At 33.7% G+C, this 14,411-nt stretch overlaps 2 protein-coding genes across 8 annotated transcripts; both read right to left on the reverse strand.

Moving 5' to 3' along the window:
- Positions 1–2,456: 2,456 nt before the first annotated feature.
- On the reverse strand, positions 2,457–8,019 carry LOC112711944 (alpha-L-fucosidase 2). 7 transcript variants are annotated; one of them, XM_025764691.3, is made up of 11 exons: positions 7,442–8,019; positions 7,198–7,351; positions 6,608–6,753; positions 5,453–6,276; positions 5,122–5,254; positions 4,805–4,963; positions 4,343–4,567; positions 4,159–4,260; positions 3,680–3,815; positions 3,180–3,375; positions 2,457–3,088 (listed from the first exon to the last, which is right to left on the reverse strand). In XM_025764691.3, exons 1-11 carry the CDS (start codon positions 7,538–7,540, stop codon positions 2,776–2,778), a joined length of 2,487 nt encoding a protein of 828 aa, XP_025620476.1. In that variant the 5' UTR covers positions 7,541–8,019; the 3' UTR covers positions 2,457–2,775. The 7 variants fall into 7 exon arrangements, with proteins under 7 accessions (XP_025620476.1, XP_025620478.1, XP_025620475.1 ...); XM_025764693.3 differs by having other exon boundaries at positions 6,619–6,753; positions 7,442–7,675; XM_025764690.3 differs by having other exon boundaries at positions 7,198–7,372; positions 7,442–7,655.
- A 1,977-nt stretch (positions 8,020–9,996) lies between these two features.
- On the reverse strand, positions 9,997–12,334 carry LOC112711947 (uncharacterized). Its single transcript, XM_025764702.2, has one exon. The coding sequence runs from the start codon at positions 11,781–11,783 to the stop codon at positions 10,182–10,184; it is 1,602 nt and encodes a 533-aa protein (XP_025620487.1). The 5' UTR covers positions 11,784–12,334; the 3' UTR covers positions 9,997–10,181.
- Between the last annotated feature and the right edge of the window lie 2,077 nt (positions 12,335–14,411).

Consider the following 14,411-nt stretch of genomic DNA (forward strand, 5'->3'; position numbering starts at 1 on the left):
TTTGAAATCTTATAAAAATATTTTGATAATTATTTAAAAATATATTTTTTTATTTTTAGAAATATTTTTTATCATTAATAACATTTATAATAGGTAAACAATGACTATTTTGAACAACATGAACAACTACCAATTAAATAAAAACACACTACACCTTTAAATTAATCATCTAAATTTTAATATTAAAATAATCATTCGTACACCTAGTGAAATAAACATACGATATATCCATTATTCATATTGTTTAATATTTTCATTGTCTATCTATATTTTTTCTTTTTAATTAGGTTTGTAAAAAATTCGCATTAAAATTTAATTTTTAAATTTTTTTTGCGAATATATATTTAAAGACCGGTAAGGTAGTTTGGAAATGTTTCAATTTTGAAAGGTATTAAATTATTAACGATTTTTTTTTTTACTAAATTATTAACGATTTAATAGTTTGGAGATATTTTTTGTAGCTTATTTATTTCTTAAATGGAAATGTGGGACTGTATATTCAAAAGTATAAAATCAATGCTAGCGTTAAATTTTAAATTCATTGTATCAAAAGTTAAACTCACCAACCAAACCATTTCTTATTTGGTTTTGTTGAAAGCGCTGAAATCTATCTACTTATAAACGCGTTTCACTGTACTGCATTCAGATCTTAGATAATAAATAGAAACGAAAATGAGATGTTCTAACTTCCAACCGGTTTAGGTTTAGGCACTGGCAACAACTCACCAAGTTTGTGCCATATATGTATCCAACAGTTCGGCCATGATCATTATCCCCATACATAAATAATATCAGCATGCTGAGGCTTCTGCTGTGGGGTCACATGCCCAAATAGCCCACTAGCATTTATTGTTTTAATTGCTACTTCTTAATTATCTCTGAGGGTGCCTATAAAATTTAAAAGTTAAAAGTTAAATGTTTTAGATACTCAAATCGTAAATGTCACACCCACTATTAGTTTAAATACAACTAGAGTCAGATTCACGCAAAATTAATTATACTTTACGGTATAATTTAATGAATATTATATTATTTAAAAATTAATTAGATAATATATAATTTAATGTTAAATTTAAATTATTTATATTAAAAATATTTTACAGAATATTTATTTAATAATTTGTATATAATTTTATATAATTATAGTGCTCATACTTTGTCTTCTCATATAATGTTCTTTGCTTTGCAAATAATTAAAAAAAAATTAAAAAAAATGAACGAGAATGAAAAATACCAAAAATATAATATCAAACTATATCATGATATATTTGAAAATATACTTAATAAAGAGATGTGTCAAATTTAAACTTACTTCAATTTAGAAAAATAAATAAAAATAAAAAATATAATATAAAATTATGACTTAATTTTATAATCATTTAGTAAAAAAATATGTAAAATTTAAATTTATTTAAAAGAGTAAGATAAATATATTATTAATATGTATACATTGTAAAATTTTAATATTAATAATTAAAATTTTTATAATTACTATTATTATAATATTTTTAATGTATATTATTGTATTTAATTAATATTTATGTTTCAGTGAATAATAATAAATAAGTTATTTTATTTTTTTAAAATTTTATCAAATGATAATTAGTTGATTTTTAAGTTTTGTCAACTCGTTAAAATTGCTTATGTGATATAATTAGAAGAAAAATATATGATTTAAATTTATTGTATAAAAAATTAGTATCAATTTTTATATAATAAAAATAGATAGGTAGATTGTGTTCACTACTGTGTCAGGAAAGTGATGTAGTGACACTTTGCTTAACTTTTAAGTTGGTATCATATATGTAAAGTAATCCAAATTAAATGACATAGTAAAAGCAATTAATTTTGTTTGCTGGAGTAATGCAGTTGAAATTAAGAACTACTCTTTCTCATACTATTCAATTTTAAAAACAAAAAATTTAATTTTCAAATATGAATCAAAATACCGCAAGCAAGTAACTTCAATCAAGTACTAATGAACATAGTTTCTTTTAGAATCCATGTGACCCAAAAAAAAAATTAAGATTTTAAGGAAGAAGCAGGTGTCGCGGTCATACAAAGAAAAACGTTATAAAAAGTGAGTTGGTATTGATCCTTTTAGTTGTTTATGGCTATGTCGAAAATAACAGGAAATTGATTACCTTTGTGTTTGGGTTTGTCTTTGTTTTTGTTAATGTGCCTGTTTATTTGTTGCTCCACGTTACTTTCTTTGTTTTAAAAAAAAAATTAAGATTTTGCTAGGAATATTTGTTAAGAATTTAAGAGTAAAAGATTTTTATTGAGAAAACAAAGATTTTAAGTTTTCCAATGATATATATAATATACGAGTTTGAACGTATACGTCATTACGTTACCTCAAGAATATACTTCAATTTGAGAAAGCCTGCGGTTTATAGTTTCTTCCGTAAGATCTTGATACTCAACGTAAGTGGTCTAATCACGTGAAGCTGAACTAAAAAAATAATGATGTTTTTTTATCGTTTGTATTAAAAAAATGGTAGCATTATTAACGGGTTTTATAGTTTATAGTTTGGTGGAAACTCAGGTGCAGTCGACTTCACGTGAAACTGATACTGAGAGTCGTTAAATGACTTGACTGATTTAACTAAATTTTCATCTAACGGGCTCTCAACTATGAACTTCACGTGAAGTCAACTGCATCCGAGTTTTCACCATAGTTTATACCCTCCATCGTAATGTAAATTCATTATATTGATTTACATATTCCAAGGTTAATTGGTTGAACTACCAAAAGATTTTCAAGGATTCAATTCAGCAATGGAATATGTCTTCAGTCTTCACACACTTCAACTGATTATTGTAAGAGTAAACTATGCCTGGTGATAATTCTGCTAGCACCATGGTTTCTCTATGGTGTAGTCTCACTTGGGATTTCTGGTTTTCTGACCATAGCCCAACTTCATGCAGATCACCTTCTTTCCAGCATATGTTCACTGTGATCCCGCCACGTGCTTTCAATCCTTTCACGCAGCCGTTCGGCCATTTGTCGCGAGGCAATGCCGGAAGCAAGTAAAGGTCCTTCATTGTGCTCTGAACAAGCATTTCTGCAACTGCTGCTGAGAAACTGGCAACACACAATGTTTTGTTTTCAGTTCAAGCCTTCATATGGTGGAAATACAAATATGATACAGTTCTTCCAAAATGATGGTGCTTGCCCAAAGTTTGCATCAATTTGGAAAGGGGGATGTGCAGTGAACAGGTTACTGTAGAGTCCTCCTTCAAATCTAACTTCATGTTCAGGGTTCACCAAGACAATCAAATGCTTTACCATGCGATATGCGTGCTCACTGTTGTTAAGACGTGCCCACAATGCCGCTTTCCAAGTTGTTGACCACCCTGGACCATCCTCTCCTGCAACAATGTTGAATTGTTTTCTAGTGTTAAAGGATTAAAAACTCCAGAGAGATAGGGTAACATAAACATAACAATCTCTAATCTGATAAGGCTTGTAACTCCTATACTGTCATTAAAATAATCTTAACTATCACACTGCATCATTTATAACTGTTTTAAAATGATGAATAACTTACTTACAACTATTAAGTTCTTTCAATAGTTTTCCATCATAACAAATAACAAGCCATGCATGTTGCAAGGAAAAGTTAACCATTAATTACTGGAAACAAATTTAGAAGTAGAAGTTCGCATAACAAACCTCTTTTAATTAGTGAGAGATCTGCAGCTATACAGATGTCTGGAGTCTTTTCAGGAGTTATTGTGTGCCCCGGAAACAGGCCAAATAGGTGCGAAAGATGTCTATGATGCACTGCAGGATCCTGGAAATCTTCTGCCTGTCAGATAAATAAGATCTTAAATTTGGCATGGAGTTGAAAGCCAATGCTTAATGGTGGGACTTGATCACCCTAAATCAGAACAAAATAACAAATACCACATGGCAAAATCTGGCAAAATGTGTTGCCTCAAGTGATCAAAGGGAGTTAAAAGTCCAGTATATCTAAATTAATGAATTAAGTGAGAAACCAGAGAACATTTTTAACATATCTTGACTCAAAACTTTATGACAATGAGTTTATAGGTCTTTTGAAATATACACTATTCAGTTAATCAATATGTGACCAAACTACTAACACTTTAAATTCTGACAAAATGGATAACAGAAAATGGAGGGCATACCCATTCCATAACAGATCCATCCCTAGCAATTTTAACTGGTGGCAGCTTGGACTGAGCCTCATTTACTCTTTTGATAACAACATCATTACTTGTCCCCAAAACCTGTATTTGAGGAACTTATTTTCCAAGATTAAACTAGCATGGTAACTAATAAGCATAAGTTTGAGCAAATGATCTTTTTCACCTCAGCAGCAGATACAATTGATGAGAAAACTTCTTTGATGATTGACATGTCCATGGTTGTCGAGTAGCTCACACTGGCAGGCTTTTGATCTGGTGCAATGAACATGTGCTCCGGTGAAGTTGACGGGTTGGTTTCTAATAATTCATTACGGCCTTCAATCAACCAATCCAACAAAAATAAAGTGCATCCTTCCAACAAAGGATATGCCTTGTTTTTGAGAAACTCCTAATATGAAAGGAAAGTCAATGATCCTTTCAGTATTTCTATTTTGTCATACTGAAACCACAAATACAAAATGCAATGAATGGCTCTATAGGTTATAATAGTAAATGATATGCAAATTCAACAACTTGGGAAGATCTAAAATTGCTAAAACCACTTTTACATCTCCTCTCAAGACCAGCTTTGAGCTGATTCTTTAAATTGAGGCCTGGATAAGTTATTCAAAAGCCACAACTTAACTTTGTCCATTGTATAAGTATAATGCTCCCATAGATGGGTACAGAGCCAAGCTCCACCCATTGGCCATAATGCCCAGACCGCAGGACCTGCATATGCGGATGATTTAGCCCATATGTCAGAAACATGATGTGTAACCCAACCATTTGCTTTATAATTCACCTGTATAAAGGATCAAATGGATTTCAGGATACAACATATAAAATATTAAAATCCATGACATGGTGACCAAATGCTCTGCTAATGGCTATATGCTACAGCAGTCATTGTTTCTTTTGCTTTTGGCTTCAATTGGGGAAAAAGGTGAAAGTAGGAGATACCTTTGCAGTTTTACTTCCACTGACTGACAAAGAGGTAATGTAATCAAATAGCGGCTCTTGACACTCAAGTAAGTTGCAAGGAAGAGATGGCCAATAGTTCATTTGAAGATTAATGTTCAAGTGAGGAGCACCACTGGATGACAAAAAAGAAGAAGCAGATAAATTACTTATATATATATATATATATGAAAGAAAAATCAATGATCCTTTCATACTCTCATGATAATTACTAATTAGCACACTTTTTGCTGTCTTTTTTATCTTGCCTTAGTTTAGGGGGTGGGTGGGGAGGCTACCTGGAAAAGAAATGAACATAGATAGGAAAACATACTCCCATTTAGGCTTAAGTTCATTGTTCCATATACCCTGTAGATTTGCCACCTGAGTTCCAGGACGTGAGCTTGAAATAAGTAGATATCGACCATATTGAAACAAAAGCTCCACAAGTGAAGGATCTTCATCTGTTTGGAAAGATTTGACCCTTGCCGAAGTTGGAATGGTTTGAGAGGAAATATTTGATCTTTTACAGAGTTTCAATGAAACACGATGAAATAAGTTCTGATAGTCATCCAAGTGACGTGAATAAAGGTTAGCATATGACAATTTTTTAACCGACTTCATTGTATTGAGGGAGTCTGAAGTAGGGTCTTTCTTAGAGTCTTCAGGTTTTGTGAATGGTCCATCAAAAGAAGAAGAAGCTGTCAGAAGCAAAACAACAGAATCCGAACCTTCAATCCTTAATTTTGAACCTTCCAAAACATGCACAGTCCCCTTTTCACCACTAATATGTACATCAAGAACAGCGGAAAACTGAATTCCCTTTGAATTGGCACTTGAATTCTCTTTTGTCTCACCAGGACAGCTTCCTTCCATTATTACCTGATTTTGGCCACTAACTCTTAAATTGTGTTGTAATTTGCTGTCCAATGATACTGTAAATGACAAAGATGCTGGCTTGCTTGCAGAAATCCTTGACACTATCACTTGGTCTGGATAAGAAGCAAAATGTTCTCGACTATATTCTACATCACCCACAGAGTATGTTACTTTTGCTGTTGCCGTATCCAAATCCAGCTCTCTGTAGTAAGACTCATTAGAGTATGCAGCATGAGAATCGTCAAACTCTAACTTGATATCACCAAGAAGTTGGTACATCTTCACGGGAAAAAAATCATAACAGTTAGAGAGACTCCCAAGCATGTTAAAGCGTCCATTAATTCATGTTCCAACTCCAAAAACCCAAATGATGACCACTAAGCACATATTTAGGGAGTGGAGTAGACAACCTCAAAAATATGAGAATCCTAGTTAAATAAAATGATGTAAATTATATGTAACAAAATAGTCACCTACTCAATTCCCCATTGACTATATATAATTGTGTATCATGTTGTTGATTTGTCAACACTAAAAACCAGGTTAATATACAAATCATCATTTACAAATTATGCAGTGGGGATTATATTAACTATAACATAGTACATACAGCACCAGGACCTCCTGACAATTTGAGAGCTTCTTCTGTAGCTCCAGAGTAATTTCTGTTATCAACAAGTTTGCGGACTTCAGCCAGTGCTGCCGGAGCAGTGCTGTCGGTATAGTTGCCAGGCGTCCCAGTCCAAAGTGTGTCCTCTGTAAAGCAATTCAAAAGTCTTCATTTCAGCAAACAACATGCATCAGAAAGAGATAGCTGCTTGGTTTCCCTCTGCAGGATGCAGCATAACCTTATGCTTGATAGCTCACATATATAATTTTCAACAAAAACATTCAACTGTTATAGCAGACTTTTGCTCCTTATCCCCAATTAATCTAACCAACATCATGACAATGCCTTCCTATAAAAAAATAGTTATGTGTGATGTGAATAATAAGAATGAAACAAGAAGAAATATTATTAAGTAGATGTGTAGTAGCATTTCTGATTTCTGAATATGTAATTTAGGATATGGCTATAATCAGCTTTCTATGCATGGTTTAGCCGAAATCTCTTCACTTTCATAAACATACATTCTAAAGAAAAATATCCAAAATGAAATCAAAAGAAAGAAAAATGATTTAGGGTGTTGGTTTACTAACCATTGAGCTGAATAAGTTCTGATGAAACGTCACCCCAAATCATGGCCCCAAGACGGCCATTTCCGATGGGTATGGCATCGGTCCAGTGAGTAGCACCCTCACAGAATGTTACCTTCAGGGGGACATCATCCTCCATATTCCACTCTCCATTCTCCTTCATTGCAAAATCAACACACTACTTAACATCATGCACAGTAGAAGGATATAAATTATTGAAGTAACAGTGCGTGCTGCAACTACTTACTGTTAATGATGAGGAATGGGTGAGTGGAACATTGAAAGCTAACAGTAGAAAGAGCAGTAGCCTTGCAACAACTGAAGATTGGTCTTCAATTGAAGTCATTTGAGGCCCCTGCTGCCTGCACTTTCTCCCACAAATAATATTGATTAGAGAAAACTATTTTAAAGTGATTATACTCAGAATATTGGAAATGGAATTTTGTTTAGTACATCCATCTCTTCTGTGCAAGCTAGTTATGTATTACTTTTTCTGATGCGGACTATTTATTAAAATTATTTAATATATTTAAATATTTATTATAGAATATTACGTTTTTATTATTATAATATTTTTAATATTTATAAATATATTTTTATATTATATTATTTTATACTAATTGAATAATTCACTCTTAGATTATTCTCCCTTTTCTAACATCCTCTACTTGTCTCTTGGTTCAGATTTCTACATAGATTGTCTAGTTATGTATAACTTTTCCTCTTCTGTTGTTGAGGGGGTCCTTCTAGTTATTAATCAAGAACAAAAAAGAAGAAAATAACTTGGAATTGTATTTATTGATTGGTGTTAAGGTCATCGTGGTCCACTCATTTACACCGTTACGTTACATGGTATTGAAACGGTTCAAAGATAAGAATAATAGCAATATTTGTCAGTTATTTTCTTCTTTGAAATTGATAAGCCCTAAATTTACACAAATGCATCACTTTCAACCTATTAATGTACATAGAAATGTGTAGAGTCTAATCAAATTTTAGTTTAGAGGAATCTAATTTATATTATAAATACATGATTTAAGTCTAAATTTATTATTTTTTATAAGTTTTCTTTTTAGACTCGAGTTCAACTTCTTTTAAAAATCTAATAAATTCAGGAATTTATTTAAAAAATATTTTTTGTGAATTATAATTTAAAATAATAAATTAAAAATTTAAATTAATTTAAATATATTTTAAAATTTATAATTTGTAACTGATATCAATTATTAGTTATTTTAAAAAAACAATTACAATCTTAACTAATTTAAATATGATTTTTTGGTTTTGTTTTGGATTTTTTATGAGTAAATAATTAAAATTTTAAATTAAAAATAATTTATTTTTATAAAAAATATTTTGATGAGTCAATTCAAAAAATTTTATAAGTTTTTTTTAAGCATATGATCTAATCAATTTAACTAATAGATTACAAAAAATTAAAATCTAACCCTTTTAATAAAATAAATTAAACTAAGCTACACCTAAAACGAGTCGAGCTACATCTCCTTTGACTAACCTATCTCACTTCCACCGCTACTGATATATAGTGATCAATAATATAGTGGACAAAGTATAAAACATACCTAAACCTTATATAGATACATGTACCACATATACTAAAGAAAAAAGGACAGTTAAATTACTTATATATATATATATATATATATATATATATATATATATATATATATATATATTAGAAAAACTTGAAATAAGTAGATATGGAGCATATTGAAACAAAAGCTCCACAAGTGAAGGATGTTCATCTGTTTGAAAAGACTTGACCCTATACAAAGTATTTATGTGTGATATGGATAATAAGAACGAAACAAGAAGAAAAATTAAGTAGATGTGTCGTGGTTAGTAGCAGTTCTGATTTCTGAATATGTAATTTGGTATATTCAGATAGCTTCACTTTTATAAGCATACATTCTAACTCTAATAACCTCATCAAAACATTCAAACTGAAAGATGGTTTAGGGTGTTTGTTTACCAACTCAAATCATGTCCCCAAGACGGCCATTTCCGATGGGTATGGCATCGGTCCAGTGGGTACCACCCTCATGACAATCTCAAAAATTCGACCATTCCTCTCAATCCATAAATTATAACAAGTTTGTGCAAAAAGAAGAGTCAAGATACTCTTTTAAAACAGCAAGTAACTTCTTTTAAATTATTTCTGATTCAGAATAGAACTTAATCATTTCAAAAAAAAAAAAAGATAAAAGGTACTAATTCCAATGTTAATTCTCCAAAGACTCTTTGCAATTATACAATTGTAAATTATTTATTAAAATAAAAAATAATTTTTTATTAATAATAACCTTAACTTTGCTCTTAAAATATATATTAGTTATTTTTTTTTTAAGATGCAGTCAAAGCTGTGTTTGATTTGCATTATTGTAGGCAGCTATTATAAGAGGTAATCGACTGTGTCCAATGGCAATTTTTAAGAAAGGCACGCCCTAGTTTCACAAATCCACTTTCTTTTGAATGATTAGAACTCCTATGGTCCTCTCTGTCTCTCTTTTATGTCCCTCCTTGCAATAGGTATCGCCATTGCCAGAACTAAATTTTGAGAAGGTTCTTTAATTCATTGTTTTGATCCATTTTGTCTTAGCTACGGTTCATAACCCAGAACGTAGCCCTCTGCCCCCATGAATTGTCATTTATTTTTATTTAGAAATTTGAATCATACAATGTAGGGCTTACACATAGTTCAACAAGGTCTGCAATTCATGAGATACAATTAGAACAAAATGGGACCAGATTAAAGAGTAAAGCAGATTTGACAATGCAAGATAGAAAGAACGCTTCGTTTAAGTGGTCATAGAGTCTAAACCCTAAACAACCGTTAATTATACACCACATACATTACAGGGGGGAGACTAAAGAGAAAGTATAAAACATATCTAAACTCAATTTAGGTGAATATAGTTATTTACAAGTGCAAAGTTCGTTTCATGCATGGTGCATGGACGCACTTTTTAGGAGGGTGATTTGGCATTAATGAGAGGCAAATCAACTTCATCGCACCATTCAATATAGCGAGTTTCAAAATGAGAACCCTTGGCTCGGTTGGGCAAATAACTAACCCAAAATTCACCACCAATTCGCCACTTCAACACACTCCCTTCCATATCCTTGCTAAGTCTCCACCCTACTTCCTCTCCATACTCATCCCCAGCAATCACCACCGACCCGCTTTTATTGAACGCCCTGTTTGACCCCACATATCGCCCTCTCAGCCCATGGAACGGGTCATCACCCGTTGGGCCCGTGGGCTTCCACGATGCCACCTCGTGCCCCGTCGCGTTATCGTACAAAACGGAGTCGAATATGGCCGCGTTCCCTTCCGAGTCCTGATCCATTCTCCAACTCTTCGTGCGAGTTCTCCTCGCTGACCTCGTCGAAGCTCTCACATTCGAAACCTGTGATTTCTCGAATTCACCCTTCACGATCTTCTGAACTTCCACTTCCCTCTCTCGGTTCTCCGTGGACCGGCCCAGGCTAAGTCCGGACACGTACGTAGCTCCAATCTCCGGGCCCACCCAAACCCTAACGCGGGAAGGGAAGTGCTTCTCCTCGAGGAACTCAGCAACGTCGTCGTTTTGCCCGAACCCTAGCCTCGCCACGTGGAGGCGTATGTTGTCGACACGTGCACGAACCTGGATGAAACCATCGCGGAATCCAACGGTGTATTCGATCTGCACGTGTGCCTCTAGCTGCTGGTGCGCCATAGTGTAGCGTAGTATTGACTCCTTTGCATCGATCCCTGGGAACTGACTCTTTTGACCGTTGCTTCGCGCCAATTTCATTGTCATCACTGGCGCGTAACCCTTCAGAATCCAAAGGCCGTTACTCTCCGCCGAGTAAGAGAATCTCGGGTTTCTCACCTGCGGCGGAGGAATCAGCAGTGTTTGTAATCCTACGCCCATCTCTCTTATAATGCACCACTTTGCTATTATGAACCCGAGGGTTCGCATGAAGCAGAGCTCCGTGTCAACGCCGACGGTGATGAAGAAGGTTCTGAGAACGGAAGCGAGCTTCGACGACGCCGTTTCGAGCGTGGGAGCGAGTAGGGACTGAAAGTAGAGGGAGCCGGCTTCGCTGGGGGCGTCGAAGGCGCAGAGCCAGAAGAGGCGCATGGTGAGGACGAGGTTGAAGAACATGGAGAGGGACTCCAGTGTGTGCGAGTCCATGATCCATGATATGGGCTCCGGCTTCAGCTTCTGGAGCTGTGACCTAGGACACGTGCTATCATGCGCCGTGGGCGAGTTGGATATGATTTCTTGGAGGAGCTGTAGGAGCAGAGGGAGGAAAGGGTTTTCTGCTGACAGCTGGCACTTTTCGGAGACCCAAAGCGGCTTCTCTGCATTGAATGGGTGGAACCCTTGCAAGCACACGGTAAATGTTACCGCAGCTTCAGAGTCTGATCCAGAAGTTCGCTCGGCTTTCAGCTCAATGGACCGGGTTGGGTCTTCCTCAGTACCCAGTCCTAAACTTGCAAGTTCGAACGTGGGGACTGAGTCAGACTCATCCCACTCGGCCGAGTTGGGAAGATCAGATATCCACAACCAGACATCCATAGTTTACGTGTCTCTCTCTCTGTGTGGCTTGTGGTTTGTGAAGTTTTGATGGGTGAGGTCAAGGGGGTTATAAAGAGGAGATGAATGATAACCGGGTTGAAAACTTGGATGGAGTTGAAGCCATGCAAGGATGAGGAACTGGTGGTTGAGAGTGGGTTAGTGTGTCTTATTTGAGGTTCGAGTTTGGCTTCATTAATGGCGTCCAGTTTTATTTCGCTTTCTGTATGTTTCAGATTCTTCTACTCACTCTGATGGCTGTAGAATATTGAAAGGAATTTGGTTATTGTCTCGTTTCATGTGATTTGTGATTGCTGCTTCAGGAGTAGATTCAGGTTTTGTTTCGGTTAGTTTTGGGGATTTCATCCTTACACGTGTACCAGTAGACTTGGCAACTCCTCATGCATGTGTTTTCTGTATCAGATATACTCACATAAAAAAAAAAAAACAATTCATCTCTTATTTTTCTCAACTCAACTGCAAATAATTATAACCAATATCACATATATTATTCCTTCTCTCTTGAAATAAGTGTTTTTTTTTTTAAGAGAAAGGGAAGTATATAGTAAAAAGGCGTTGGTATATATATACTGTATAACACTAGTCTGTTTAAGCAAGTGTCGGGATTTCGAATTCCGTCTTGTGCATGCAGCAATTCATTGACCAGCGAAAAACCCTTAAATAGAGCTCAGTATCGTGGCGAATTGATCCTTGACTTGTCGGGTTGGGGAATACCGTGGAAAACCAATATATATACTGTATAAAAAAATAATTGAGTGCTTAATTAAAAAAAAAAATTAAAGCTCGCTTATTTTGTCATGTATCATTTCATGCATGTGGTTCGGATTAATTGAACATGTTCGTTCCATTTAAGTATTTGATAAATTAAACTCATTAATAGCAAAATACAAGCTCTCTTAATTATATAAAAATACTGATATAACATAATATCCCGTCCTGTATTATTCTAGATAGCATTTTCAAAAATAATTGACCGAGTAAAACCCTGATTTTATGTATACAAAACAAAATAGTTGTGGTTGTGGCTGTTAGGTTTTGTGGTTAAGATTGAACATCTGTGGCACTCTAAAGGCCGTGGCTTGTAAGGAATTTCAAGATTTTCCAATAAAATCATTTTATGATCTCTAACTAATATATATACTTATTAATTTCCATCCACTCACCATAATCTTAATTGGCATATATCATGTACTTATTAAGATTGTATATTATTTAAGCAAGACACAACGAGCAGGCATAGATGTAAACAAAATAATTTCCGTGGTGCAGAAGGCCTAAAGACCCACCGGAGGGAAAAAATTGCACGAGAGGTCCTTAGGAGGTAGATTTTCCAACTCATGACCCTGAAGTTTTTGTCTCTTGATTGAAACCCATGAGTAGGGAGGTTTTGTTGATGAAGAAATTTGATTAGTCTCACACGCATTACTTCGTAATTACAGTAATCTATATATCTCCGATTTTATTTGGCGAATCAATTCCACTAAAACAGGTTTAATGCTATTAGATTTATATATTGCACTGACTTCTTTCTTTTTGGTCATCTCTTTATATATGACAATCCCCTCTTTATATATTGCACTGACTCCTTTCTTTTTGGTTATCTCTTTATATATGACAATTCCCTTTTTATATATTGCACTCTGACTCCTTTTTTTTTTTTGTCATCTCTTTATATATTGTATAATGTTATGAGAAAGTACAGGGAGTCAATAGTTTAAGCTTACAATATGTACAATAGAGATTTATGAAGTATTAGAGATATGACCATTAGTGTTATATTATCCTATCAAATTATGCTTTTGGTATGAGTGGGTTCATAATATGGCATTAGAGTTCTAGATCCGAAAAGTCAAGGGTTCGATCTTTGGTGAACTCCAAAATCAGCTTTAAGTTTTTGAGATAAGTGATTTTATGACATGAGATGTTTATTATCCTGGTATCCGGATGGTTATTCTGGATAGTATGGGTGATATTCATTTTATTCGTGAACCAAAGATTTAGTCTATTGTACACATCGTACGCTTAGGTCATTGGCTCCCTAACAATACCCGTTATGTTATATATGAATGGAAAAGGAGATGCATTCATTTAAGGAGGATGATCCAGTTAAGACGCGTAAAATGTTTTTTTTTTCTAAAAATACTTATGTGTCGTATTATTATTGAACATATTAATAAATCGATTATTTTTAAATTTTTTAATAAATTAGAATAAAATCAAATCTTTTATAACAATAATAATAAATTCAATTGTTATTAGATCCGGTCGAACCGACAAATTTACATAACCCACTGGATCAATTTTTTTTTTAAACAAACATCAATAATATATTTGTCTTTTTATCAAAAAATTTAAACATAATTCGATTTAAATTGTGTAAATCAGTCGGATCAAATCGGGTCTAATAATTATAGTGCAGATAATTAAGTTTATTATTATTGCTATAATAAACCGAGTTTGTTCTAATTTATTAAAAAATAAATTATTAACCCATTTAATAAAAATGTTCAATAATATTATGATACATATAAACATCTTTAAAAAAGATATTTTTAGTATCTTTATTGAAGTGGTCTCCTTCATTTACTTATAGACCTTAATTAGAATATC

This window comes from Arachis hypogaea, chromosome 9 (assembly GCF_003086295.3).
Source record: "Arachis hypogaea cultivar Tifrunner chromosome 9, arahy.Tifrunner.gnm2.J5K5, whole genome shotgun sequence".
Classification (NCBI taxonomy): domain Eukaryota; kingdom Viridiplantae; phylum Streptophyta; class Magnoliopsida; order Fabales; family Fabaceae; genus Arachis; species Arachis hypogaea.

Excerpts from the sequence above, each read along its gene's own strand:
- LOC112711944 (XM_025764690.3), bottom strand. The coding sequence starts at position 7,540 with ATGACTTCAATTGAAGACCAATCTTCAGTTGTTGCAAGGCTACTGCTC. Across the intron at positions 7,373-7,441 it reads CCCATTCCTCATCATTAACA|TGTGTTGATTTTGCAATGAA; the intron begins GTAAGTAGTTGC and ends GATGTTAAGTAG. Across the intron at positions 3,376-3,679 it reads TCTCTCACTAATTAAAAGAG|GAGAGGATGGTCCAGGGTGG; the intron begins GTTTGTTATGCG and ends ACATTGTTGCAG.
- LOC112711947 (XM_025764702.2), bottom strand. The coding sequence starts at position 11,783 with ATGGATGTCTGGTTGTGGATATCTGATCTTCCCAACTCGGCCGAGTGG.